The sequence below is a fragment of the Cebidichthys violaceus genome, unplaced genomic scaffold (assembly GCF_023349555.1).
Source record: "Cebidichthys violaceus isolate CVI_PGR_0920_01 unplaced genomic scaffold, fCebVio1.0.p SCAF_22, whole genome shotgun sequence".
NCBI classification, from domain to species: Eukaryota; Metazoa; Chordata; class Actinopteri; order Perciformes; family Stichaeidae; genus Cebidichthys; species Cebidichthys violaceus.
In genome coordinates, this window is record NW_027176395.1 from 1510048 (window position 1) to 1537522 (window position 27475).

The following is a 27475-nucleotide window of genomic DNA, read 5'->3' on the forward strand; positions in this document are numbered from 1 at the left end:
CTCCAGCCCTACTCTAATCAGCCAAACACTACAACTGGATTATTCCGTCCAAACACCGGCCGAAAGGACTAACATGCAAATCGTGGGTTGAGTTCTGTGCAAGAAGCAGTTTGTCTGGACAAGAAACATCCAACTGGTGCCAAGTTAAAGGACAGAAGGTGAGGACAGGTGGAAACAAAGGAGTAATATTTAATTCAAGACATCCCCCAACAATTAAAGTCTTTCCTACTGTGAAGTGGGGCGGTGCAGAAATGGTGCTGTTGTCCTCTGTCTAAGATCACCTGACGACACCACCACAATCTGTCTCAATAAGGTATCTACAGCAAGCATCGTGGGACAATAGTAAATCTTTTAAGTTTGTGCATGTACTGTACTATACTGTGTGATGTTTGTGCCACATGCAGTACAAACGAGCGTATCACTGCGTACTATTTTGTGACCTACTGTAATGAACCACACTGGCTGAGCTTCCTGCTGGATTCATGGGAAGAAGAGATGAAGATAATGTCCTCTCCCTCTGAGTGTTGTGTTCAAGTGCACAAGGTCAGAGTGAGTTCATCCACATCTCAGCGTTATGTAACTTGACATAACATTAAATCACATGAAACTTTGTGCAAAGTTTCAATTAATGGTCACACTTTAGAAGCAATCAAGGAGGCGTGTCTGTAATGAAGAAAGGTGTGCACCTTTTTCTGATCTAAACTTCACACAAACACAATCGCTGAGCATGAAACGTAAGATCCACGACATGACGATATGAGAAGACACTCCTTTTGAGTTATTGTACGTATTGTAGTGAAGTGAATATGGTAAAAAGAAATGAAATTTCCCCAGCAGATTACTTACCATTATTTTTTTAATTAAATTCAAATGTGCAAATGAGGTATCATCTAATACTTATGGTGCATTTAGGAAATAAAGCAAATAGAAAAAGTGGTCAAATAAACACTTAAATGTGCATTTGGATGTTTTCTTTCCACTAGTCTGACCATGACAAAAAAAAACAATGTTGTTGTCTTTTGTCAAAGTAAAAGTTGTAAGTGAACAAGTTGTTTGCTTTCCAGTTTTTCATTCCGGGAAACAGGAGGACCGTCAGACCCCACTTGTGTCTTGCACCACATCGACTTGATTTATGTCTCCGGTCTTTCCAGTGGAAGCCTTTAAAACCCCCACAGTTGCTGTTTTTCGGTTTAGTTGAGCCGACATCATGGCGTCAGAGAGAGACCTTCTTGTGGCTGCTGCTGTTTTCCTTTTCGCCCTCATTTCACACAGTGAGTCTGTTATTTCTTTCATAACTGATGATTCGTTTTACTGTAATTTGGCTTCTTAGTAATTCATGTTCAATGCTTTGTCTTTTTTCTTCTTTTTTCCACTGTAGTATTGTGTTTTTCTGATAGGCCACGATTCTTAAAAATGTTGCCTTCTACTTTTTTCAACTGCTAAAATGCCCCATCATTATGAAAACACTATGACAATAACTCTCTAATTACCAACTGTGGGGAAATGAGACTTTGCACCTTCTGATTGCATGGAAGTTACAAACAAGTTGAAATAGCTTCTGTTGAACCTTTTGGTCGTGCGCTGTGATCGTTTCAGGTGAAGGCATCATCGGTGGCAGAGAGGCGGCGCCTCACTCTCGGCCCTACATGGCCTCCATCCAGGTGGTGGAAGGAGAGAACATGAAACACGAGTGTGGAGGGTTTGTGATCGCGGATCAGTGGGTGATGACTGCAGTACACTGTCTGCCAACAGGGTGAGGCAACCGTCTTCTAACCGCCGTGAATGTAGTTTGTTATGTGGGAGGCAGGACGGGCAAGATTAAGAACAATGATGTAATACATTTGGCTTGATTTTTTTTAAGTTTTAACTAAAATATTTACTTCAACTCACGGCAGTAGTCTCTGTGTGAGAGCTGGTAATATCATCATATTTATTTGCTCTGTTTTCGTAAATGATTTTTGTTCATTAAAGGTGTTATTTTTGTTAATATGCATTCTTAGCATCATCTTTCAAATGAAGTCCAGTGCTTATAATACAGTCCTTTGAATATACAGTAATCCTATTATTGTGCTCTTTCCACAGGCCGAATGGAAGGAAAGTGGTGCTGGGTGTCCATTCTCTGAGTGAACCTGAAGAGACAAAGCAGACATTTGACATTTTGGAACTTTACAATCACCCTGACTTCAGCATGTTAAATTATGATAATGACATCGCTTTAATTAAGGTACAAATGTAAAGTTTGTGTCAACTGTCGACAACAGAACTGTCTCTAGATCTTTCAGATGGATCTATAGATCAAAACCTCTTTGGAACGTTTTTTTTTTGTGTGTGTGTTTTTCTTTTGCAGTTGGATCGCCCATTCAACGCCTCTGAGGCCGTTAAAGCTGTGGAATTCCTCCGAGCCGGCGGCACGAACCCCGGCACGGATGAGGAGGTGGAGACGGCCGGGTGGGGGTCCCTCGATGACCTGGGGTCCAGACCAGACAAGCTCAAAGAGTTGGTCGTCGAGGTGTTCAGCTCGGCTCGGTGCGGACGCGGCGACTACTTCGGCAGAAAGTTCACCAATAACATGATATGCGCACATAGAGTGTGCCCAACGCCCTGTGATCAACCGCACAAGAAGGAAGACAGCTGTGATGTGAGTCTATGGGTCAATGGGTCAATCAGGTCAGGATGACCATGAGAAAAGTAACGTGTGTCTGTCTGTATTCAAAGTATACGAATGTTTGTTTTTTTCTCTTTTTTTCCAAAATATGAAATACGGTAATTTCCCGTTAAAGTCCCCTCTTTTTTGTTGTCTCTCAGGGTGACTCTGGAGGTCCTCTGCTCTACAACGGCATCGCGGTGGGCATCACTTCTAACGGAGGAAAGAAGTGTGGCCAAATTAAAAAGCCCGGAATTTACACCATCATCTCCCACTACACCGAGTGGATCGACACCACCATGGCCCCGCAGCCCAGCGCAACACCAGACCAGAGCGACTAAATGGTGGCAGCCATGTTTCCGCCACGAAAAGCACGGCTCTATAGAGATAGATCCCCAGTGTGGGGAACATACTACACCCACCTGTACAAACAGATTAGCCATCACGTTATAAAGGAATCAATAAAATACAGTTTCATCACATTCAGATGTCTGTTTTGAGTTGTTTACTGAACAATAACAAAGAAAACTACCCGCACTGCAATCAAATAAATGTTTCATTGCAAGTAATATAACTTTGTGATGAATGCCAATTAAAAAAAAAAAGCTCTCTCCTTTCCCAGCTGTTGCCAAGCTGTCACTTTTGTCCCGCCCACAAGATTCATCTCAACAGCAACCAAATCTGTTCATTTAATTTAATTTATTTCACTTGCAACAAAACATTTTTTGATTTCAGTGTTGATAGTATTGCTCTTAGACCCATTCTGTTCGATTGCATAATAAAGACACAAAAGTCACCTTATAGCAGGGATAAACATTATAGCACAGTTATAGTTTGAGTTGCACAATAGCTGATTTATTAGAAGAACGTTCAGACAAACATTCTTTTGTCTTCATGCAGTGGAGTGCGCTTGTTGTCCATCTGGAGGATGGTGTTAAAGAATGTAACTGTTGGGCAATCACGATATCAACAAGCAGATCTCATGAACTTCAGATAAGTCCAGAAGTAAATCAGAAAAGCAGCTGTGCTTCTTCTCCTCCTCCCTGCTGCCTGCAGATAAACATGGACATGAATGATCCCTGATGTTTCTGCTCTTTGGAAAATCCCCACACCACCACCACCAATTTGTTTACACAAAGCAAATATAATAATAATTTCTGATTCGCTGGTGCCAGTTGTTCATAAATCTACATTTTCTAAAAAAAAGATTGAATGTATCTGTCATTTGCATTTGATGAATGTATGAATATGCTAAATGTAACAGAGTTAAAAATGTACTTTATAATCAAAAATATATGGAAAGATAATTCTCTATATAATTCACTCATATAGAGCGCCTCTGGTGGTAATTTCCTGCATGACATAATCTACAAAAACTTTAAAAAATCTGCAATGTAATTCAATCCAGAGCAACATCTCTGCAGGACTGATTCCTCTCATATCTGATACCATCAGATATGATGGTATCTATATATTCGTTTGAACAAATGACATATCACGTTTAATTAATCACGCTGCACAGGTGTTGCATTCATTGTGCTCACCTTTGGGTTTGGAAATCAAGCATCTCTTAATAAGTAGGTCCCTTCCCCCTCCTTTCTCTGCCCAATCCCCTTCTTCCTCTCCTGCAGCTCCTGCACAGAAAACCTCCTCGTTGAGTAGGAGCGTCCTCCGTGCGAGGCTACCAGCTTGTTGATCCCTGAGAGCAGGTCTCTCACCTGAGGGTAGCTCAGGGCATTCTGGGACTTCGCCACGTCCAGCTCATAAAAGCGGCTGCCACACTTGCGGATGAGATCCCGGAGGGTCGCGTGGGCGCCGGCCACGTAGTCGTTGATCCCCTGAGGCCTGCTGCGCTGGTCGCGGTCAAAGCGAACGAGGAGGACTACGGCGTGCTCTGCAAAGTCTCGTCCGAAGATCCTCTGCAGGTGACCCAGCATCTCGCACTCGCCCTGGGTGAAGCGCTCCACCTGGAGCACCAGCAGGAAGACGTGGGGTCCGGGTAAGGCCAAAGCCAAGCAGTCCTTGACCAGCTCCGGATTTTCCGCCCCGTCCTCGTCCCACAGCTCGGGGGTGTCCACCAGGATGAGTCGCCTCCCCGCTGCCAACGCCTCCTTCCGCTCACAGAACAAGGTGGGCTGAGGGGGTTGGTGACTGGACTCATTGATGGATTTGTAGTGATTACCTGCCCTCTCTAGAATGAGATTCAGAGCAGAGGACTTCCCGCTGCCAGACAGACCCAACAGGATGACCGACATCTTCTTGGTGTCATCATCTTAAAGTCAAAGACCAAAAGGAGAAATGGCGGTTAGGGAGCATTATCAGAACAATTAGAACAAATATGTACAACAAAAGGCAGAAATAAGAGTCCATGACTTGATTTTATTGTATTCACGAACTTTAACGCCGCATTTGGGGTTCAATAGTTTTTGACTGTTTGTATTACATGCGTAAAACTGAATATTGTATTAGATGACGAGTGAGGAATGACCAATTCGATCAATGTGTGCCTCTATCACCCTCTAGTGGGAGACGTTTCTGCGCCAGAATGTCTCGAAAATGCAGCTCAGCAAAAATGTACTTTCACACTTTAACAAAACAGTTATGAGAATCCTGTTTGTTATGATTATTGCGATAAAAAAAAGCAGACAACCAGATGTAAATGTTTGTTGTGCAGGAAAAAGATTTCATTTACATTAACTCATTCTGATTCAAACTGAGTCTCACCATCAGTGGCACTCATCTGGAGCTGCAGCATGGCCCCGTGGCTCATCACAGCCTCCTCCAGGCTCTCCCTCTTCGTCTCGTATTGCTTTTTTTCCGCCGCCTCCTTCTTTCTCTCCTCGGCGTGTCTCACCTTCAGCTCCTCCGTCTCTTTGGCTCTTCTCTCCTCTCGCTGTTGCATCCGTTGCTTGAACGCCCGCTCCTGCTCCTCGGCCTCCCGCACCTTCTGCTTCAGGATCTGCATGGCCGAGTCTTCCGCGCTCCTTTTCTTGGCCTCGGTCAGCATGGCCTCCGTGTAGCCGGTCGTGCCGTTCTCAGCCAGCACGCGGTCGAGCATCTTGAGCAGAGCGCCCAGCTCGCCTTCGGCTGCAGACGAGGTGATTCGGCAGTACCTTCCGTCGCACGTGTTCAGCAGCTCCAGGAGGGCGTCGTCCAGTGTGTCGGCGACCTTTCCGTCTTCCAGGGAGATGACTACCAGGTGCTTTAAAGCCTCGGCTCCAAAGTGGGCCCGCAGCGTCTCCACCATTCTTCTCTCCCTCTTCGTGTAAAGGCCGCCTTGGATCAGCAGCAGGAATGTACTGGCTCCATCTGCGCAAGACTTAAAGCAGCCATCTATTGCCCGACTTATGCCCTCCTCTGTCATGTCTTGTTTTAAATCGGCGTAAATCAAGCTGACCAAGCGACCGTCCACTGTCAAGTCACAGACTTGATTTGGTCCCAGAGGACTGAAGGTTAACCTGAGATGCTGTCCCTCTGACCCGTGCTGCTGCAGAGACTTCCAAGAGGACCACTGCTCCTCGGTGGACATGACCACCATCATATGCCTCATGTTAGCTTTGCCGTCTGCCAAACAACACAGTAATGACTTGTCAATGATCATTTTAAGTGCACACACCAAGAAATACAGGGTTTAAAAAATATGTATTTTAACATTAACTGCAACTCAAGTGCATCTGTTATTCTTTAGGCCTTGCAATTGCTGACATTGCCCTTAAATTAGCATTGAATGTGTAGGAAAACGCAAAATGATGCATGAAAGAACTACTTACTGTGCGACATGTCTTTTGCAGATGCTCTTACAAGTCTGCTTTAAGATCCTTGTCAGCTCAAGAGAAGACCTGAAACTGGATTCTCTGGCTCTGAGACGAGCATTATGAGGGCGAAAAAAAAAAAATAAGACGCTTCCTGGTTACAACTTTTTCACGTGTGACCCAAAGTATTGCTGTCAAGGAAGTACATTCCACAGCACAAAAGGCTTATGTTTCATAACGCCATGCCTGAGTTCTTAGAAAGAAACGGTACTTCTTACTAAAACCTTTGTGCACGTTAAACCAACAATCTGTAGTAAGCATCCATGCCAAACACTATCTTTTCTCTTTGTCTAACAAACACACACACACACACACACACACACACACACACACACACACACAGCCTTGCATCCTAAAATACAGTAGCTGTGTCCCCACAATGTGAAATGTGGCTCCTCCGGGCCTCATGTCAAAGTGTCCTTGGGCACGATACTGCACCAGTGTGCATGAGTGGGCATTGGATTGGACCCTTGAGCCGTTTGGCACCTTGTATGGTACCCTCTGCCATCAGCTTTGATTGGTCGAAGACCAGAAAGGCGCTTTACAAATGCAAGTCCATTTTAAGCACGCCAGCGTTTCAAAGGTAATATTTGAGGTGAACATTTTAAATTGGACGGATTTGCAAACTCCTTATCAGTAGGCCTGATTCAGTTTTCTTTTCCCTAAAGCCAGTCTGACAGGCATCCTGTGATTGTTTATGGTCTTCATTATTGCTGAATCAGCCTAATTGCAGATACAAGTATATTAGTGCTATGACATGCAAGATAAAAAAACGAGATAAAAACGTCCTTGTGAACGTATAAGGTTAACACTAATGACAAGGGAATCTGTTTAAAACAGGAAATAGGTTATTTTTTCTGGTTGAATTAGCTCCTAAAATTATTTCTTAATCATCTCATCACTTGTGATGACAAAACAACAGCAAAAACATAAAATTATCACTTCCAGCACATGCAGACTAGCATGGATTTAGCTACTAGTAAGAAGGGGTTCCCCCCCCCCATACACACAACTGAGATTACTGAGGGATTGCACCATCTCCCTGTGCTGCTGCGCGCTGGTGCCTGCCGCTGTCAAAACGGCCCAAAACAAGACAGTACTACAGCGTAAAACGGGGGGAAGTGTCTGCTTAATTCGGATACATTGCTTTTTTTTAAACCGCTTGATTCGGTCAATCGAAAAAATATGGTACTTTACATAATAAAGGTTTTGGAAATTATAATAATGTGTGGTATATTTTGTCACTCCCCCCCCCCCAACTATTGTAATACTATTCTGGACACCCCTAAACATCAGGTGGTTTGCTCCGTTGCTACGCTATCTTGTGTAGACGTTCTCCAGGGTGATGAAGACGAAGATGTAGTTAGTCGGCCTTAAAAATACATAACGTTGTTCGATTTAAAACTGTGTGAACCGGGACAAACAGTCACCATGGCCGGTATTAGGAGAGTTAACGGGAAATTATCGGGAATTAGCCCAGCTGTCAGGTAATGTTACGATCCAATTGTGTTTACGGAAAACGCCTCAGTGAAGCTGTCAAGCTAACCTAGCTAACCTAACGTTAGCGCGAGACACTGTCCGTTATTCGTCGTCGTTTTCACATCACTTAGGTACAGTTAACGGTCCTGTTAACAGTAACGGCTAACGTTAGTAACGTACGTTACGCTGTGAGTAGTTGTACATTGGCTGGTTAAGCAATGCTACATATTTATTTAGCTAGCGGTGCCATAACACCCCCATTCCTAGAAACCCCCTCACATCAGTCAAGTATTAATAAAATAAATAAAAACAGTCTCAAGTATTTTTATTGGCAAAACCTAAAGCTAACGTTAACGGTTACGGGTAATGACGTTAATTCATAGTGATTTAACGTGGAATCTGTGGGAAGTCACGTCAACATCTCACAAAACAAACAAACAAAAAATATGAAAATAAGATAAATCGTTACGCTAATTATGACTAACCTAACTAATGTATTATTTACCTAACTGAAACAATGTCATAATTTTAAGATTGTATGTTACGCTATAAGTTAAAACAGTATAATCAACTGTTTGTATTTCTCCTTCATAATTATAATTTTATGTAATTATATTTTGTGTTTTTATTGAATTTATTCTTTTTATATTTTACTTTTTTTTTTACTAGTTTACTAGGTTTACTATTATTAATATGTCATATGAAAATAAATTGAGCATAATTAATTTTTTAATAAAAGTAAAACAGTATAATCAACCGTTTGTATTTCTCTTATATATTATATGATATAATAATAATATTATTATATTATATTAATAATGTTATATTATGAGAAGAACTATTTCGTAGAAACCTTTGGCAATCATGAGATTTTTAAATATGAGATGTGATTAAATTCTTTGGAAACTACAAGTAGATCATTCAGTGTGTCGACAAACTGCTGTTTCCAAGCTTCAAATGGAACCGTTAATTGTTTAATGTTATTAAATAACAAAGCCATGACTATATATATATATCAAATCTTTTTTTCTTGTGACTTTTTCCAGTTGCAGTCGGCTGCGTCAGGTTCAGTCTCTGCTCTGTGAGGGCGGCGTTGTCACTCCTGACGGCATCCTGTGCTCTCTTGGTACGTTAAGTTGCAAACGTTTTATTTCTTTACCTGACCTCGTTAACTGCTCTGCCAACTACTGAGGCCAGATGAAACCACCAAACAAATGGTGGATAAAACAATTCATATGGTCATTCCAAAACAGCCAATGAGTGAATATTAATGTCATTTTTTTCGTGTATTTCAGGAATTGACAGCAGATATAATGAGGGGTGCACTGAGCTGGCGAAATACCTGTTCTACGGACTATATGAAAGAAATCAGCTGAATCTCGAACAAGTCCTTGAGGAGTTTCCCGATGAAATGCTGGATGGTGAGTTTTTCCACTACATTTGTGCTCCTGTTCCTGTGCTTGCTCTAGTTTGTATCCATTCTGACACATTGCTTTACCGTATTCCAGATGTAATCCTGCTGATCAAGGCCGATTGTGTTCATCTGTACTGCAACCCAATGAACTACAGTTACCTGTTGCCCTACGTGTCCCACTGGAGGAACCTGCATCTCTACTGCATGACAGAGGCGGAGGTGAACGCTTCAGTCTTATCAGGCTTGTTGATTACAGATCCTGTACGCTCCAGTTAGGAGCAGGAACGTTATCAAGAGTATTTTGGCATCCAAAATTTGAACCCTACTATTAATCTTTTCAGTCATCTTAAATGTTACACCTCGTCTACACAGGCTGCACAGTGAAAGCAGCACATATACATACACAGTGTGTTGTAGTTTCTTTACCAATGCACCTGTAATGTGTGCGCAGGTGGCTCAGTCCCTTCAGGTTATGATTGCCACTGCTGAAAATTGTAAATATGACCCTTTTGTAGCTGTGTTTGTGAGTCCCTTTTGTAATTGTCCCACCTCCACACACACAGTATGAAGATGAGGAAGCAGCAGAAGAATTCAAAATCTCCAGTTTTCTCACGATGGTGCAGGACTGCTATCGCATCGGTGTGCCTAACAGCTCCCAGGGTACGTATCGTCACGTTTACGCCTCCGCCTTCATTCACTACTTTTTAGAAAGATCATTTCACCAACGACACGGGTACACGTTTGCTCTTCTTCTCCTTCTAGGACACATCCAGAGGTTTGACATGTTTATGGTGGAAAAGTGGCCTCTGATTCAAGCATTCGCCCTGGAAGGCATCGGTAGAGGGAGCTTTTTCACCATGAAGTACAAGGTACCTTCAAACAGTTGCAAAAGGGAAAGATATTTAACGTGAAAAATGTCCGTAGCACAACATTGTACTTGCGGTCCTACGCTTGTTGTAAATATATCCCTGCTTTTCCAGCTAATGGACATGAGTGAGAAGCTGTGGCAGGTTTACAGCAGACTGGACCCGGTGTCCCTGGATCATCTCCTCACAGAGGTAATACATTTACATGTTCAGAAATCTACATGGAATGATCAGGCATTTGTTTTTTTATTGATAAAAGGAAATTATGAAGGTTAAAAGTTACATTATCTGTGTTTGCTGTGTTTCTAGGACTTGGTGAGCTTTGAGAAGCAGTGGAGCGGCTTCTTCTCCAGCATGGACCTGGAGAGCCATCTGTCCATCCTGGAGCTCTCTGAAGCCCAGGCAGGAGAGGTACGCTTATCTCCACTTATGGGACAAATAAATAAATACAAATGCAAATTGTATTTTTAAACTGCGTTGTTCAATGTCTGTGTGCAGTAGACACAAGTGTACTTGTGTCTGCATAAAGTGTATTCTCATCAATCCACAGGCGTTCCGTACGTATTACTCTCATGGACTGATCTCCAGCAACATCACGGACAAAAGGTCTGCTTCTTCTTCAACGCGCTCATATTCTGAAATGATATTCATTCGTCTTAATACAATCGCTTTATCCAATGTTTCTTGTTTCAGTAAAAGTCAGCAGCCCTTTGTGTTGTTTGGAAAGCATTCCTCCTCAGAGGATTTGGAGGGTTATTCCTTCAACTTTCCCTCAGAGAGTCATCAGGTCCGCAACACCGGACCCGAGGGTTCTGCAGCCACACACATGGTGAGGAGCCTGGCGTGGAACCAGTGTGGTAGAAGACCTGTCATTCTGTGCTCGGGTAGACGTTACTCCACTCGATCTTTACACAGGGAACCTTCAATGTTTTCTAAATCACGTTGCTCAAGTTAATAAGTGGCCTGCAGCACCACCTGGTGAAGTGATGTGGTACAACCAGAACATCTCAGGACACATGTGATCACCCCATGTCTCCTGTAAATATGAGATTTCGGTCTATTTGTGAAGTGGACTCATGCCCATGATCGTATCTTTCAAAAGAAACACTTTTTTTCTTTGCTCATTAGATTCTGCAGTGTGTGGCTCCCAAAGGACCTCTAGCCTGCTCTCGGACCTACTTCTTTGGGACCACCCACTCTCCATACCTTGGTGAGGGTTCTACTGGATGACTTTGCCTATTTCATATTGATTACCTGCACATTTGTAAAGATATTAGTTGAAAAATGTTTAGTTTTTTTTTCAACATTATTGTCCTTTGCATCACATTTCAGAGGTAGTCCTGCTGCAGAGCATGTTCACACAGGGGGTTAAAGGAGCTATGGTGTGTGAAGTGCTGCTGTGTGTTGAGTTAACTGTGGGGTCCAGAACGGGCTTAGCTTGCCTGGAGTTAACTGTAATATGAGAAGTAGTATATCGTTTGTTTCTTTCATCCACAGGAAATCAAAACACAAAGCAAAAGAAGACAGAAGTCTTGTAAGTGATTTAGTTCTGGATCTCATAATCAATATTTTTCCCCTGTAAGCTATTGTTTTGTTAAATGTTACAGGATGTCGAAATGAAAGAGGTTTTTATTTTTTATTTTTTTCCAGGCTTTTGTCACAGATTTACTCAGCTGCTGTTGAAGCAGTCCTGTCAGGAATCAAAAGCTACTCCTTCACCTCCAGCGCTACCAAGGTAAGACACACAAGAGCACCTAGTTTAACATGTAACGGATCACGTACACGTTTCTCATCAAGGCGTGTTTGTTATCTCAGGCGAAGGATGTAGCAGAGAACACCTTTCTGTTGGCTTTGGACTCGATGGATTTAAGTCAGTACCGCAGTTCTCTGAGGTACAGATCCGTCATCCTTACTGTGAGACTTTCAGCAGAAATGTCAGTGATTTGTTTGACTGGGTTTGACTCTGTGTTTTTCTTTGTTCAGGTCCAAATGTGAATTCAGCATACAAGCGGTGAACATGCAGGGAAGGTGGGTGTTCACTAGTCCTGGTTGGACCCACTGGTCTTTTGCAAGCATTTGCTCCTGGAAACATGTAATCATGTTATTTCAAACTTTCTTAAAATCCTTTTAGTAAATGTTTTCTTTTTGTTTTCAGGATCATCCCTCTGACTGATAAAGACAGCCGTTACGTAGTAAAAACAGTAAGTTAGAGTTTTGTGTACACTTTTCCTCTTAAAAAAAAGCTTTTTTCTTCTTCATCTAACTTACTTCTACTTTTGTTCTCAGGCCTCCATGACTGTCCATGACATCCCAGACCTGCAGTGGGACGGGGGAGACCTGGGCTCCGTGGTCTTCTCTGAATCCTTCTTGGAGTCCGGCATCAACATTCAACAGAAAGGTACAATGAAGTCTAATTACAATGGATTGCTGAGCGATTCCACGAAAGCACATTTGACAAACAAAAACAACAAGAATCATATTTGTGCTCCACCTTCCTTGTTTGTCTCTGACTTTGTTGTTCGTGCTTCTTTCTGTTTCCTCTCCTGCAGACGGCACTGTGTCCTCAGACAGCTGCTACACCGTCCTGACTACACCTGTGCCTCGATACGCCTGCTGGCTGGTATGTGTGGGGCCCAACGTCAGGAAGAGCATGATTAATGTCATACGCACAAGTTACATACAGAACATGTTGTCTCATCCGTAGTTTAAGGAACGCACCACCATTGTTTGTTTGGGTTCTTATGCTCATATTGTTTTTAGATGGAACCTGATGTCAAGCAATCTGAGCAAGCCCAACATCTGGCTAAGGTAAGCTCAGAGGCTTCATGTGTCCACTGCAGTGTGTGTGTGTGTGTGTGTGTGTGTGTGTGTGTGTGTGTGTGTGTGTGAGAACATGTGACCTCATCGCTTCCTCTATGCGTCTTTAACAGAAAGAGGAAGGCTCTTGTCTGGGATCTGCTCTGACTGTAGCAGATGCTGCGTACGTGTTCTCCAGCAGCCAGCTCTCCACACCTGAAGAAGGTGACTCTATCCACTAGTGTTGATAAAAAGCAGTTTATATTTATATATGCTGTATAAATGCTGCTGTATAACCTTAGATTCTTAGATTACTGACAAAATAGACTTTTAATCACAGCTGTATTCACAGTATTTCATTTCTGTTTGAATGTCTTATCTCGTTATGTGACAAAGAGTCGGATTCTTCCCAACTTTTAATATTTCTTCAAATGTTAATCATAGGAAAAATCATTTTCCTCTCTGAGGGACTGCTGTTCATCCATTCTCAATATGGAAGCATTACACTGTCCAAAGATCACATCAGCACCATCAAGTTCTATGACCCGGTAATACTCACAGTTATGACACATGTATGATCTCATATGTATACTTTCTACTTTGTGGTTACATCGTGCATCGATGATTTAAAAGACATTTCTTCACGGTGATTAAACATACTAATATGAATCCATATGCAGTTGAATTCCTGCTGATTCATGTGTGGTCTTCTCACCAGGACTCCGGCGCTGTGGCGTCTCTCCTCGTGGAGTATGACAGCAGCCTGCTCCCCCACCTCCCGTTCCCTCTCCACAGCGCTGACCGCTGTCTGGTCTTTGCTCTTCAGCCCAGGTCTAAGAGCCACAGGGCCTTCTACTCCAAGGTAAACCCTGGAGCCAGTGACGTCCGACAGGGTTTGAGGGGGTTTTGGAGCCAGCTGCCGTGTTTCTACAGTAGCCCAGAACGGACAAACCAAACACTGCCTCTATATAGGGCCTTTCGCGTCTTTGCGTTTTCCTGTTTTTGTGACGACCATCGAAGGTCTCCTACACACATGCCACACAGAATCATTTTCAGTTGGTTGCAATCTGCAGCTTCACCCCTAGATGCCACCAAATCATACACACTAGACTCTTAAGTGTTCAAAATAACATGGTCAAAATAGTTAACTCTTTCTGTGTTGCTTCATGGCTGATCTATTACTGTAAAACAAGCCATCCTCATACTGTTACACTCATTATGGATACAGCTACAGGTGTCTGAATCTTATCTCTCTTTGGTTTCAGGTTTTGTCAGTGTGGCAAAAATCTGAATCTGGACTTAATCTGCAAATGGTGGACCAAAAGCACCTGTCCTGGAACCAGAAGAACATGTAAGAGAACTTGTAAGATCGGTTGTCTTTATGCTAGGTTGGAGTATGGAAAGTCAGCAGTTTGTCCTTGAAATATCACAACTTTAGAAAACGTTTTTGATCTTAATTGATCCAATAAAGGTCAGAATTCTAATGATTTCTTTTTCGTCCTCTCAGGCACAGCAGACTGCAGAAGCTGCATGACAGTCAGGAGCCACCGGTGGCCAAACGCAGAGGCAGCCTGAAGACTTCCTACTCCCAGCTGCCAGAGCAGGACATGTTAGTACACTCTCCAGTCACTCAGCAGAGTGCTTCACAGTTGGACCAAACGCGGAATAAAAACCTGATGCTAGCTATTGCTTGATCGTGGGCATGTCTTCCCAAAATAGCATTTTACGCCTGATACAGTGTCATCTGTTGTGACCATCCACACTTGAAAAGTCTTTTCTGCTGAGAGAAAGCATAGAAGATGAAGACTGTAACAAAGACGACCACATGGAGGGATAACTCGGCTTCTCGTTCTTCCCAAATCTGTCCCCTCGTATAAATAGACATCCAAGCGTTTTAAGCGTTTGCACCCAAAATGAACAAACCGCACAGTGCTTCTAAAACTGTGTCGTTCTCTGTAGGTCTTATTTCTAAGCACTCTGGTTCCAGCAGAGATAATAAAAAAATAAATGATTTTGTGCTTTTATATACATGTAAACGGCAGAAACTGGAGCAAATAGGATGTGGTGGAAGGAAAGTCTTAAACTTGTAGTACTCACTTGTATCCTTTTCCTTACATGTTCACTTCCTAAAACACTAGCGCCATCCAGTTCTTACCTCAGTCCTGCTTACTGATCCTTGAACTCTGGTTCCACGCCAGGTTTCTTCAGCACTTTGCCTTGAGCAGCATCGGTCAGGAGCCCATTCTGTATGACCACCTGGGGGCGCTCTTCCCCTCCGCAGAGCTGAGGAATCCAGTCACCGGTCAGGGAGACAAGGTGAGCGCGTCGACTGAGGCGCAGCGGATCTTTCTCGTTTGAAAGAAAAAAAACATTCCTGGTCTCTTCACAGGATGCGTTGTTCTATCAGCCCTAATTTGGCTTTTTATGTGTGCAAAGGTTGTCATAACCATCGTCACTGGATTACCAGGAAGCCATAAGAAAAGACTCTGCAACTTCCTGGTCCAGTTGAACAAGGAACATGGAAGGTGAGAGAGATTCCTTCGGTTTGTGTTATTATTTTTTATCTTATATATGTTGTAGCTATAAGCAACACAAAGAACTACACTTTGACTTTGATTTCTTCCGTTCTGTAGGTGGGTGGTGTACAAGCCTGCTCCTGACGGCTGTGACGGCTTCTCAGCCTCTCACCTGCAGCAGTATTTGTCCAGCTTCCTGGAGAGCCACAGAGGCCCTGGAGGCAAACCCCGTCTGTTGGTGCTCTCACCTGGGTAAGAAGGTCCATCAGATACGACTCCAGTAGAGCAGAGCAGAGCTAAAAGGAACCATTTCTAGACCAAAAATCCTACAATTTGAAATGAATCTAGGCACTTGAAGAAATGACAAGAAGAAAAGACTGAATTGATGGCTTGTTCATTTGTAAATGTCTCTACTTGGACAGGTACACAGATGTTCTGGACGTGGTCCAGGCTGTGCTTTTCCACCCTGACCCAGTCGTCCAAGCGCGTTTCACCATCGGCGCCGTCACTGCTTGTGTGGACCCGCTGGCCTCCTGCGTGGAGCACAGGTGACGTTTCCTCCTCCAGTAGATTAGGTCTGTTGAAAGGAAAGCAAACGTGACGAGCTTTGACTGCCGTAGAGAAACGGGCATCGGATGAAATGACACGGTAAACGCCACCGAAGCAGCAGCAGCTGTATGTAACAGCTTCCCTAAGAATACGTCACCGTGAATCCATCCGATGAGGAGCCAAACACTCGCCACCTGTAGACTCTGAACGTTGCTCAGCACAGCTTATGACTTGCTCCTTTTGCTGAGGACAGGCAGTCGCACCCAAACGCATTTCACAGCAATTGATTCGGTGACCCAGTTTCACAACAACAAAAACTCTGCAAATAACTCCTGCAGCACATTCCGCTACCCTGCTGCAGCTCTCCGTATGCTTGAGCATTTTCCCAAAACATACATTTTCCATATTGTGTTTTTTGTTTTGCCTGCAGCGAGCAAGAAATGTGTCTTTTTTTTGTGCCTATTGTGCAAAGTTAAAGAGGCTGAATGTGCTAAAACACACCAGGGTTTCATTCAGCTATGTATTCAAGTAACGTATGGCCGGACGGACCAGATGATGACAGACAGGGCCGGATGTTGGAGGTTTTCCAGGACGAGGTTACGTAACACTTTTAGCTATTAAAACTCAAGGCTGGGTCCCTTTTTACAGAGAGGATCAGGCCTGCATTTAATCTCACTCTCCTTTTGTTACAGGCTTTAGATGTAGCTTACAGAGCTTCTCACTGTCGGAAGATTGACTGAGCCGCTCCGCACAATATGACATACCACTCCGGGTAATAGGCTGTTTTCCACTGCACGGCCAAGCTGCGCTGGCCAGTGATGCGTACGCACAGATGAAGTCAGTCCGGAGAGGGTCTACTTTTTCCAACACGCTTGGAAAACTACTTTGACCGGCTTCTTAATGAGACGTTTTAGTGAAAAGCCATTATTACAAATGTAATAATCCGATTCTGGAGCATGTATATGGAGAACTCCCGCAGTCCTTTAGCTGAGGTGATGGTCTACTAGCCGAGCTTTAATAATGCATCTTAAACATGTGCTGTAAATATAGTGAGATGACCATCCAGCCCCACTTGGCTGTGCAGTGGAAACATGTGTTAGAAGAGGTTTAGCATCTTCAACACCCCCCCCCCACACACACACCCCCATCACTGTCTGTTGCCATAGATTGTGTGGAGATCTGCGGACCCACTATGGTGCTAATTGGGAGTGGTTAGCCCAGCTTAGGCCTGACCTGCCTGTCAACCCTGCGCAGCATAGCCCCTCTAATCCTCCAGGTCCACAAGTGTGACCAGAACCCCCCCACCCCCCTCCTCAGTGAGGCTCATCAGTCAGTCATGATCCATTCTTTGTGATGAATGTAGACAGTTCATTACAGGAAAGATGAATGCCTTTCAAACGGGCTGATCCCCCGGCCTGCAGGCTCCCTGAGGGCCGCTGGTGGCCGGAGGAGGGACTCTTTGCTCAGAGTCTCGGTTCTTCACAGAGCGCCGTGTAACGCTGATCGATCTGAAAACGCAGGATAAATTCTGTCCAGACGAAACGAGATTACAGAAAGCTTTTACATTGGTCACTTGCCAGTCACTGTCATGATGTCATCCTGTAATAAATGCCCCACGGTTGATAACCAGCCCCGCCAGCCAACAGCCCATCGCGCTGAATTAGCCCCGCTTATTGCTGCACAGCTTTGGCAAAAAAAACCCATCCGCCGTAAATAGAGTTATTGTTAGCGATGATATTGTGGAGCAAGACAAGGGTTCAAATAAAGAGGACTGTTAATTAAATACATGGAAATACAGCTCTTGTGCTGTGTTCACATTACAGGGCTTAAAGGAAGACTTCACCCCTTCACGAACTCTCACACGACTCTAATCCAAGTCTCTAGTTTCTAATGTGAACAGCTTGCTCTATTTCCAACATGATCTATCCACTGCGAACATTCTCGAGCTAAAATTGCATGTGAATGATGGCTGCCTGTCAGTCCCCCCCCCCCCCCCCCCCCCCCATACTCACTGTACATTTATTCTCCTGCCTCTCGTCTCTCTGCAGGTTTGCATTTCCTAAACTCTTGGAGCAGTGCAGCCAAGGTAAGTGTGTCTGTTTCCCCAACAACAATAACAACACACATCCAGGGTAAACTTGGACTACTCAGCTTGTGCAATGATAAGAATCAGGAAATGTTCTGTAATGCCCCCCAAAAAAAAAAAAAACCAAACCTAGAGTGAAACATATCTGCAGCGCCCACACAGACGTGATTCTGTATTTTCAGGGAAGTGAACCATTTTCTCGTGGAATTCATATTCCCTTCTTCTTTTTTTTTTGTGTGTGTGTGTGTGTCAGGCGTTGTGAGCACAGTGGTGTTCACCGGGCTGACAGCAGAGCACAAGCACCCTCTCATGCAGCATGTTCAGCAGCTGGTACGCTCTGCCAACCCCACCGCAGCCTTCATACTGGCAGAGAGAGGAGCTGTCACCAGGTAAGGCGCCCGCAGAATCACGATCAACGCCGCAAAACAGTCATTTAGCTGATTTGTATCTGTGCTGGAGATATTTACTCAAGGCTACGTTTTATTCCACTCCATGAGTCTGAACCTGTTGGGTCAGAGCACTGCACGGTTCCTCAATGCATTCTGTGCTCAGAGTAATTCATTTCTCATTAAAATTCTGAATATTTTCATCTGTTTGCAGAGTCAAGAGTTTTTTTTTTTTTTTTATCATTCAGGAATGAAGACGTGAATCTGATATTTTCTGAGAGCAGCTTCAGTGAGCCACAGATGCTGAGAGCCCGTTATGTCCTCTACCCTGGATGGTAAGACCCTCACCCCTATGCACCGCTTGACTGCTTGTGACCCCCCCCCCCCCCCCTCGTGTGTCCTCCCGTGTCCACACTGAGCCACAGATTGCTGTTGATTCCTGCCTCGGCGTTCTCCGCCCTACCTCGCCTCCCTCCCTGCAGTTTAATTGCCACTCGGCTGCAGCGGTGGGGGCATCGGCCGCTGATTGCTGTAAAGCCCCTCAGGGCATCTTGGTGTTCTATCACCAGCTGCCTCCTGGCAGCCTGTAACAAGCTGCTGGCCATCCAGTCGCCATGTATACACATGGGGGGGGGGGGGGGGTCTCCTTCCCTTTTTGGGCCCCGGTCTACTCAGCTCTCATGCCTCCGTTGTTAGCCTAATATGAACCTCTGCTAAACCCTCCCCTCAGATCACACAGTGGATAGAAGTGGCCAGCGTCAGGCCCTTTTCATTCACTCCTCAAGCTTTATTCTGTGAGCGGGTTCTTCTCGTCAGCATCTGCGTTTACAGATTCTTCGTCCTCTTCCACAGTTTCACCAGCGACTCGCATAACGCTGGCCTCTTTCACGTGGGCAGCTGGTAGAGGAAACAGCTTTCCAGCCAAAGACATGAAATGTAGCACAAAACACTGAACTTCCTCACCATTTTGTGTTTCAGGTGCAGAGGGCGCTTCTCCTCCGGCCGCGGGTCTCTGGTCCTCACCCAGCAGCGCGTGGCTTTCAGCCGGCCCCTCGAGAGGCCTCTATTCGTCACCCGCTGTAAAGGTGAGACGGAGAGGAGTTCTCTGCCCCCCCCCCCCCCCCCCCCCCCCCCTTGACTCTAACACGTGACAGCAGTTCCAGATAGGAGCTGGCAGGGTTTGATGACGATTATATAAGCCGCCTTTCCCTCCAAATATGGAGACAACTGAGGTCTCAAAGTAACAATCCGTGTTCCCAAAGGATGCACTTGCTGCCAATTTTGCCTTCCAGGAAACTGATGATTTAAATAAATATTTTAAAATCACTTTTCTGTAGCGCTCAAGTCATCACTAAGGACAAGCCCCTTCAGAGGAAATGTGTACAACGTTTGGGGGAAAGTCCGATTTTCTGGTAAGAAAAACTTATTTTCATTTAATTTTTTTGTCTTTAAAAACCACTTTTGCTGACTTTTGAATCTTTCAGATCGTATTTTGAATTCCAGAGAGCTTGCTTTTGTTCAGCATTACTAAACAAATGTGACTTCTTTCCTCGGTGAATATGTGACCTGCGTTTGCATTTCCCAGTTTTGGGAATTATTAGAGAAAAGGTTGCCCTCAAGGCAGTCCAGAAGCTCCTGACGGTAGGAATACTGCTCGGTTGTTGTCTGGGTGTTTAGACTTCAGCTCATAGTTTGGTTTCCTCCGTATAGTTTCCCACTCGTTGTTTCCATCTGCACACCTGCGTGGAGCTGTTGCATGAGGAGAGAGTGCAGGAGCCTGTGAGGAGAGCTGGGAAGAGACACTAGTACGGAACGAATGTGACTGAGACTGTACTGTCCCATCCTTATACTAATACCCACATCTCCTTGTGTCAAGTGTGTACTACAGTCACTGTTTTTATTTATTCTATTTAGTTATTTTACTTTATTTCATCTTGTTTCTTTTTGATCCACTCGCGTGGGCTGTGAGTGATTCGGGGAGCAGAGAGGCCGTATAGACGGTTCAAACATTAACGCCTCACCGACCGCATGCCGTGTTACACAAGGTGTGAAGTGTGTGTGTGTGTGTGTGTGTGTGTGTGTGTGTGTGTGTGTGTGTGTGTGTGTGTGTGCTCCTTCGTCTCTGGAACCTCCAGACTCAGACCAGCCGACGGAGGTGAGCTACAACACACTGAGCGGGAGCCTCAGCATGACCCCGGGCCCCGAGGAGACCAGCGCCTCCTGCTTCCTGGTCTTCGACGGCGTCGGCCTCACTGAGGACGGCCTGAAGGACTGGCTGAGGCTGTGTGCCAAGCAGGTAGGCATTTAGATAGCCCCCCCCCCCCCCGAGACTCATGTATGGATTCTTTTCCTCTCGTTAACATGGCGTCTAACGCAGTGTGAGTGTCATCACATCCCTTTGGTGTTTACAGAGGCAGAAGAAGAAACCTAAGAAGACTAAAAACACCCTTTCACCACAAGAAATCAAGAGCATCCATGTGAGTTCACATTCATAATTATATGTAATATATTGACTTTTAATAACTACCACTGGTAGAAGTTTGTGTGGAGCTACTCTGTGGAACTGTGTCCACCAGGAGCAAGTGTTCAAGTATATTGACTCGGCTGTAAGAAATTCAGCAAGCAGCAAAAGATGACTTCTAGTTTTAAAAATATTACCCAAAATCTTGCAAATATGTGGAATGAAATGCATCCAACACACAGCATAGAACTCCACAGGCGACCTTTAAGGTCATTACCGATAAATGTCACAGCAAGACGTTGTATTCTATCTATTTTCAGACATCGACTTTAGCCGTTTGTTACAGTTCTATGAACAGTAAGTCGAGCTGTCGAACGCTTGAGCCAATGTCGACGGTTCCTCTTAGGGAGTCCCCAAGAACTGTTCACCTGAGATATTCCGTGTTTGTGTTCAGATGACCCGGCACCTGGACCCGCTACCACAAGGCTACTTCTACAACGGTCACCAATACGTGGACATCTTCGGAGAGAAACTCAACCTCCACCCCTGTATCCTTTTCACGGCGCAGAACAATCGAGCACATCGTCACTCAACCCTGGAATACCAGAACACAAAACCGTACTGCATGCAGTCTGTGTGAGTCAGATTATTGAATACAAATCAAGCTCTGCGTTTGACAGAAACACGTCTATCTATATTTGATGTAGACCTAAGCAGAGCAGCGGCTGTAAATCAGCCGCTCCGTGTGATTGTGCCGCTGTCTCCCTTACATCGCTGTTGCCGCAGACATGGAAGAGTTTATTAAGGAGTACCTCGCCGAGGCCAACAAAGAGGTCGAGCTATTCAACCGCCAGCTGGAGCTGCAGGGACAGCCTGACCTGTTTGATCCCTGATAGAATCTGTATGTCCACTGCCTCCATCTGTCTTATTTAACTCTTAAGGGAACCACTGTGGGGGGGGGGGGGGCAGGGCTTATGTTCCAAACACTCAGTGTTTGGTCACGTTCATTATCTCCGTACTGTGTCACTTTGTTTCCTGATTTGGTGGCAGTAAAAAAGGGTTGAGTTCAGATGAGCTTTTTAAATCACCACACATCGGGCGGTTTGCCTTATTTCTGACAGTAACGCCGCTGACTGTACGCGACTGATCGACGCGGTCACCTCCCGTTCATCCAAAGTAAGACGCGTTCTCCAAGAGGTGAGAGTGCGTTTACGTCCACTAAGCCTGCGAGCGGCGAGACGTTCACAATCGAAAGGGAATTTCCGACCGCACGCTCCCGCGCATTTCTGTTTTTATCGCAGTTGGCAAATGAACGCCTCTATTTGTGGACAGGCGCGGATAGCCTGCGCGGTCCTGGTGGGCTCCCCGGTGGGGTTTCTCAAGACTCGCTCCTCCTCTGTTGTCACCCAATCCACGGCCCACCTGTCGTCTTGTCCGCGCGCCACGCTGCGGCAGAGCGAGCGCCTGGCCTCGGAGCTGTAAACATTGGACAGCCGATGAATGATGCCGTTAATCACAGAGCTGAACGCCATCCCAGCGCTTTATTTTAAGACTCCTAAAGTGAATCTAATGAAAGCGCAATAAAGCAGACTTCAGTCCTTTCAGCGAGGCGTCCTCGTTCCAAAACAGCTGAGGCCGTCAACCTGTCCAACCTTAAAGCTCTCCATTCTGCTTTTAACAATGCTGCTAGTTAACAGTGATTCACCGTTTTGGTCAAAATGTCAACATTCCCGTGTTTAGTTTTCATCTTTTTGGGTCGGACATGGGGAAACAGATGAAGTGTAGAGCCTTTAGTGAAGGTGTAATGCTTGGCGTCGGCGCTCGTGTCCTCTGCATGTCTTCCTCTCGTCAGGGTTCCTACACGGGTTTTTTAAATGACTTTGATAAGCTGTGGGTCATGTGATGTGTAAGCGATCGAGCGTTTCAAAGTAAAAGCGCGCTAAATAAGCGGAATTTTTGAAGTTGAAGGGTGTAGGAACCCTGCTACAGTCTCAAGCTTTGATGGCTTTCATTCATTATGGGGTCAGCAGTGTCACATGAAGACTAATTAACAAGTCGCGGTAATTAACTCTGTCTCGAGTGAATTGATGCACATGCTGCCGCTACAGCGGTACGATGCATATACCGCATTGGCCTTTGTTTTCTTACCCAAAAACCAGAACCAGCCTGTATCCACTGAGCACTCTGAGATGTTCGGCGTGTCGGATAAGAGAGGAAGGGTGTTTCTGTTAAGAGCATAATCTAATTCCTCCGCAGTGGAGGGAAACGCTCGCTTTAGGTTCTTATCTCGGATATTATTAGATCAGTGGTGACCTTAGTGTCGCCATTCACAGCGCTGTCGTGTTTTACATGTCTGACTGTCAGCGCTGTCAACAGCCAGTAAGAAGAATCAACAATTTCGCTTTCAGCTGGCAGGCAAAAGACCAGATAACATTGTTAGTAAGCTCTCTCTCTCTCTGTCGCTCTCTCTCTCTCTCTCTCTGTCGCTCTCTCTCTCTCTCTCTCTCTCTCTCTGTCTCTCTCTCTCTCTCTCTCTGTCGCTCTCACTCTCTGTCTCTGTCTCTCTCTCTCTCTCTCTGTCGCTCTCACTCTCTGTCTCTGTCTCTCTCTCTCTCTCTCTCTCTCTCTGTCGCTCTCACTCTCTGTCTCTGTCTCTGTCTCTCTCTCTCTCTCTCTCTGTCGCTCTCACTCTCTGTCTCTGTCTCTCTCTCTTTCTCTCTGTCTCTCTCTGTCTCACTCTCTGTCTCTGTCTCTCTCTCTTTCTCTCTGTCTCTCTGTCTCTGTCTCTCTCTCTGTCTCTGTTTCTCTCTCTTTCTCTCTGTCTCTCTGTCTCTGTCTCTCTCTCTGTCTCTGTTTCTCTCTCTTTCTCTCTGTCTCTCTGTCTCTCTCTCTGTCTCTGTTTCTCTCTCTTTCTCTCTGTCTCTCTGTCTCTCTCTCTCTCTCTCTCTGTCGCTCTCACTCTCTCTCTGTCTCTCTTTCTCTCTGTCTCTCTCTCTCTCTCTCTCTCTCTCTCTGTCGCTCTCACTCTCTCTCTCTGTCTCTCTTTCTCTCTGTCTCTCTCTCTCTCTCTCTCTCTGTCGCTCTCACTCTCTCTCTGTCTCTGTCTCTCTCTCTCTGTCTCTGTCTCTTTCTCTCTGTCTCTCTCTCTCTCTCTCTCTCTCTCTCTCTCTCTCCCGGACGACTTGTGAGAATTCAAAGGATCCTGAATCTGAACTCGGCCTCACACTGCTGGCCTCATCCGTCCTCTCGGCAGAGTCCGAACAAGCCATAGCGTTGTATGCTAGATGTGCCGCTGTCTTCTAGAAGAATAATACAAAGCATAGAATAGCACATAGCCTCCAACACGTATTACCCCCCCCCCCCCGGCATGAGGGGCTCACACGGAGAGGAGGAGCCCACCCAAAGTTACTCATTCCTCTCTTACACTCCTTACTCTATAAAAGAAGTGCAATTGTACCTCGTGTTTTTATATATATATCTATATATTGTTCTTACAGTACCCTCAAAAAGCTCTTTAAGGACAAAGCCTAGCAAACAGATGAGCTCCCAAAACACCATAGAGGGTCTTCACAACAAGTGAAGGCTTCTGTTGCAAAATGTGATGCTGCAAACGGATTACAATTGGGGGGGGGGGGGGGTGTAAGTGGAACACGATAATATGCAACATTAATCCTTTGTTGACTAAACGCGGGTTGCTCTGTGTTGTGAGCAGCGGTCGCTGTCGCTCTGTGGTTCCCTGATGCTGCAGAGAGTTCCCTTGATTGACAGCGGGGAGAGTTTGCGAGGCTGACGTATGGGAGACAACCGGTTCCACGACTTCAAACCCGCGTCACAGAGACTATATTTAACAAGACGAGTCCTTAAAGAGCCCAGGGTTACGTAAGATGTTTGTGATATTTAAAAGATGTTACCACTAACGCATATACACGACTACTACCACAAGTACGTCGACACCACTCTGCATGTGTTGAGATGTCACGTGAATATGATACCGCGTATATATATTCCGACAAAAAAAAAAAATTTGCCTTTCACCAAACTGGTACGACAAAGAGAGAATAATCACATTTATTTTACATATCTGCTGAGAAATTTGAAATTACCTCGGACACCACAAATAGTATTTTTGTAAGACTGTGAATTGAGAATTCTAGATGCAAGCAAAACGTCTCCTCTCGCAAAAGCAGATGCAAAAAAAAACAAAAAACTCAAAAGAGAACGTGATCGGTACAGAGAGACGTCGGGTCCGATCCAGCAGTGCCTTGGCTCCGGCTAAGAACAGCAGAGATTAAAGCTGCATTCAGAGGATCCGTCCTTCAACAGCGTTGGTGAAAGGAATCTTTAGAGCGACGTGTTTTTAATAAGCCAGAGGGGAAAGCAGGCGATGTCACACGGGGGGGGGGGAGGCTGCTGGAGGGCGATTCAGGTAAACTAACCAAAAACAAAAAAAAAGATGTTGGAACACGGGCCGGACACCAGAACAGTTTGGATACTTACTACTATTTAACGTTGAGCTGCAATAACCGCCTCTTAAATAACGAATCGGTCCTTGATGCCCAGCCCTAGTTGGTGTCAGACACAACAAAAAGAGGAGTTTGTTGGGTCACCCCCCCCCCCCCTACTTATATTGCACATGGGGGGGGGGGGGGGGGGGGGGGGCAAAGAGCCCTCCACAAGCCTCTCAGTGTGACCGCTACGCAGCTCTCTGGCTAACCGAGCACCCTGGTGTCTTCATCCTGTGTGTGGAGCCACTTTGTAGCTGAAGTTATAGGACAAAAACAAAGTTTGGTGTTAATTGGTTTTATATTGGGGGGGGTGGGGGGGGGGGGTGTTCTTTTCTAGTTTTGAAGATTGGCTCTGGTGTGGAATGTATGCACTCCTAGAAGTGGATATTTTGTGCTTATTGGAGAGGGCGGCTTGGAAATGTAATTTTTTTTTTAACCGTCCAGAACATTCCTCGGGGCGACGGCCGATGCTAATTGTTTGAGCCGTCCTGTGCTGTCGAGGTTCAGAGGGAATCGCCCCGCAGAGAGAGCGATCTGCTCAGGTGTTCTTATTAATTCCTTACCTGAGGTTCCATATTTGCCCCCCGATGAAACCCGAGCGTTCCAGAAGAAGATGGGGGTGAAATTGTGGTTAATGTCTTCTGTCCGTAGCTACGTACAAAAAAAAAACCAACCAAACCGCGGGTTGTTATCTGTGTCAAGTAACGGTAACGACTCGTGTCGTGATGACAGAATTAGATCTGGGGGGGGGGGGGGCAAAGGGCTCATTCCTTCTCCTTTATCTACAGGCCGTCCAGCGTAAAAAGGGAACAATAAGTCACTTCAGAAGTGCCAAACTGACTTCCACATCTAGTTGTGAGGGCGCTCACGGGGAGTGAGCGGAAACTGATTTGCATTTGCACAAAAACTACTGTAACTTCTGTTTTTTTCCTGTGACTGATGCTTTTATAATGTGACTGTTGTTTTTATTGCACCACGTATCCCATTAAATATTTATATGGTTGATCCGTGTTTGTTCTTTTGTCACTTAATGCAACGTTTGTGCGAAAACGCCACACATTTGTTACGCTGCATCCGAACGGGCTCTTTGTTATTGGGACTGGGAGAGGTAGACTAAACAGAAGGGCTGTCTGCAGAGTGTGTGTGTGTGTGTGTGTGTGTGTGTGTGTGTGTGTGTGTGTGTGTGTGTGTGTGTGTGTGTGTGTGTGTGTGTGTGTGTGTGTGTGTGGAGCTATTAATGCACTTTGATAAGGAGAAATGGCAGCTGAAATAGTGCTGAGAGAATGTGAGGAATCTTGCACACACGGTTTTAGCCCTACATTTCCTCATGCTGTGTGTGTGTGTGTGTGTGTGTGTGTGTGTGTGTGTGTGTGTGTGTTTTAAAGAAAGGAAGATGGTGTTTGTCTGTGTGTGTCTGTGTGTCCTTGTATTGTTGCCAGGCAGATACATGGCTCACCTCTGACATCAGCGTTTCCTCGCCTCTCTCTACCACCACTGTGCCGCCAGTTTCTCCCCAGTGACTCAAGGCAAGACCCCCCCCCCCCCCCCCTCCCCCCCTCCCCCCAGATACACTTGACACACTCTCACCATATCGCTCCCAACATTAACCGCCCTTTTTCCTCTCCTCTCCGCCCCTCCGTTGTATTTTTACTGAGGCTATTTGCGGGCTATTATGACAGCCGCATGTAAACACTCATCGCTCTCGCTGGCGTCTGCCAAATCCTGCAGAGTGGGCCCGGGGTCACTAACAATAGTGCACTGTACTGTGTGTTAGTCCTGATCACTTTTATTAAGTGGGATTGTGAGGTAGTTCTCAGAAGGTGAGACGGAAAGGAAGGCGCCACCGGCCTCCACCCCAACAAAAAAAACCCTGAGTTTGACTTCTTTCCAGCTGCGTGGGACGAGTTCAAACGAGTGTTTCTATTATTTTGTCTACCCCATTTACATCAGTGAGGGCAGGC

General features: G+C 45.3%; 3 protein-coding genes across 6 annotated transcripts; 2 read left to right on the plus strand and 1 right to left on the minus strand.

The window, feature by feature from the left end:
• Positions 1-1165: 1165 nt before the first annotated feature.
• On the plus strand, positions 1166-3126 carry cfd (complement factor D (adipsin)). Its single transcript, XM_068718095.1, has 5 exons — positions 1166-1271; positions 1597-1753; positions 2083-2224; positions 2348-2638; positions 2806-3126. The coding sequence occupies exons 1-5, from the start codon at positions 1208-1210 to the stop codon at positions 2983-2985; spliced, it is 834 nt and encodes a 277-aa protein (XP_068574196.1). The 5' UTR covers positions 1166-1207; the 3' UTR covers positions 2986-3126.
• Positions 2929-6442, minus strand: LOC137877910 (GTPase IMAP family member 8-like). Of its 2 annotated transcripts, none has more exons than XM_068718093.1 (4): positions 6415-6442; positions 5369-6208; positions 4189-4916; positions 2929-3694 (listed from the first exon to the last, which is right to left on the minus strand). In XM_068718093.1, exons 1-3 carry the CDS (start codon positions 6422-6424, stop codon positions 4204-4206), a joined length of 1563 nt encoding a protein of 520 aa, XP_068574194.1. In that variant the 5' UTR covers positions 6425-6442; the 3' UTR covers positions 2929-3694; positions 4189-4203. The 2 variants fall into 2 exon arrangements, with proteins under 2 accessions (XP_068574194.1, XP_068574195.1); XM_068718094.1 differs by lacking the exon at positions 2929-3694 and having other exon boundaries at positions 3996-4278; positions 4363-4916.
• A 1334-nt stretch (positions 6443-7776) lies between these two features.
• On the plus strand, positions 7777-26517 carry dnaaf9 (dynein axonemal assembly factor 9). Of its 3 annotated transcripts, XM_068717570.1 has the most exons (37): positions 7777-7943; positions 8982-9061; positions 9231-9356; positions 9444-9568; positions 9913-10009; positions 10112-10218; positions 10330-10407; positions 10525-10626; positions 10766-10821; positions 10909-11044; positions 11344-11425; positions 11713-11749; positions 11866-11950; positions 12031-12107; positions 12199-12243; positions 12371-12416; positions 12502-12613; positions 12765-12835; positions 12976-13023; positions 13146-13236; positions 13456-13559; positions 13730-13873; positions 14277-14362; positions 14519-14620; positions 15210-15327; positions 15448-15536; positions 15645-15779; positions 15950-16075; positions 18125-18162; positions 18416-18551; positions 18797-18883; positions 19527-19633; positions 19886-19960; positions 20684-20844; positions 20960-21025; positions 21464-21557; positions 21796-26517. In XM_068717570.1, the coding sequence occupies exons 1-37, from the start codon at positions 7888-7890 to the stop codon at positions 21900-21902; spliced, it is 3432 nt and encodes a 1143-aa protein (XP_068573671.1). In that variant the 5' UTR covers positions 7777-7887; the 3' UTR covers positions 21903-26517. The 3 variants fall into 3 exon arrangements, with proteins under 3 accessions (XP_068573671.1, XP_068573673.1, XP_068573672.1); XM_068717572.1 differs by lacking the exons at positions 20960-21025; positions 21464-21557; positions 21796-26517 and adding an exon at positions 20134-20189 and having other exon boundaries at positions 20684-20806; XM_068717571.1 differs by lacking the exons at positions 20960-21025; positions 21464-21557; positions 21796-26517 and having other exon boundaries at positions 20134-20724.
• Positions 26518-27475: the final 958 nt, after the last annotated feature.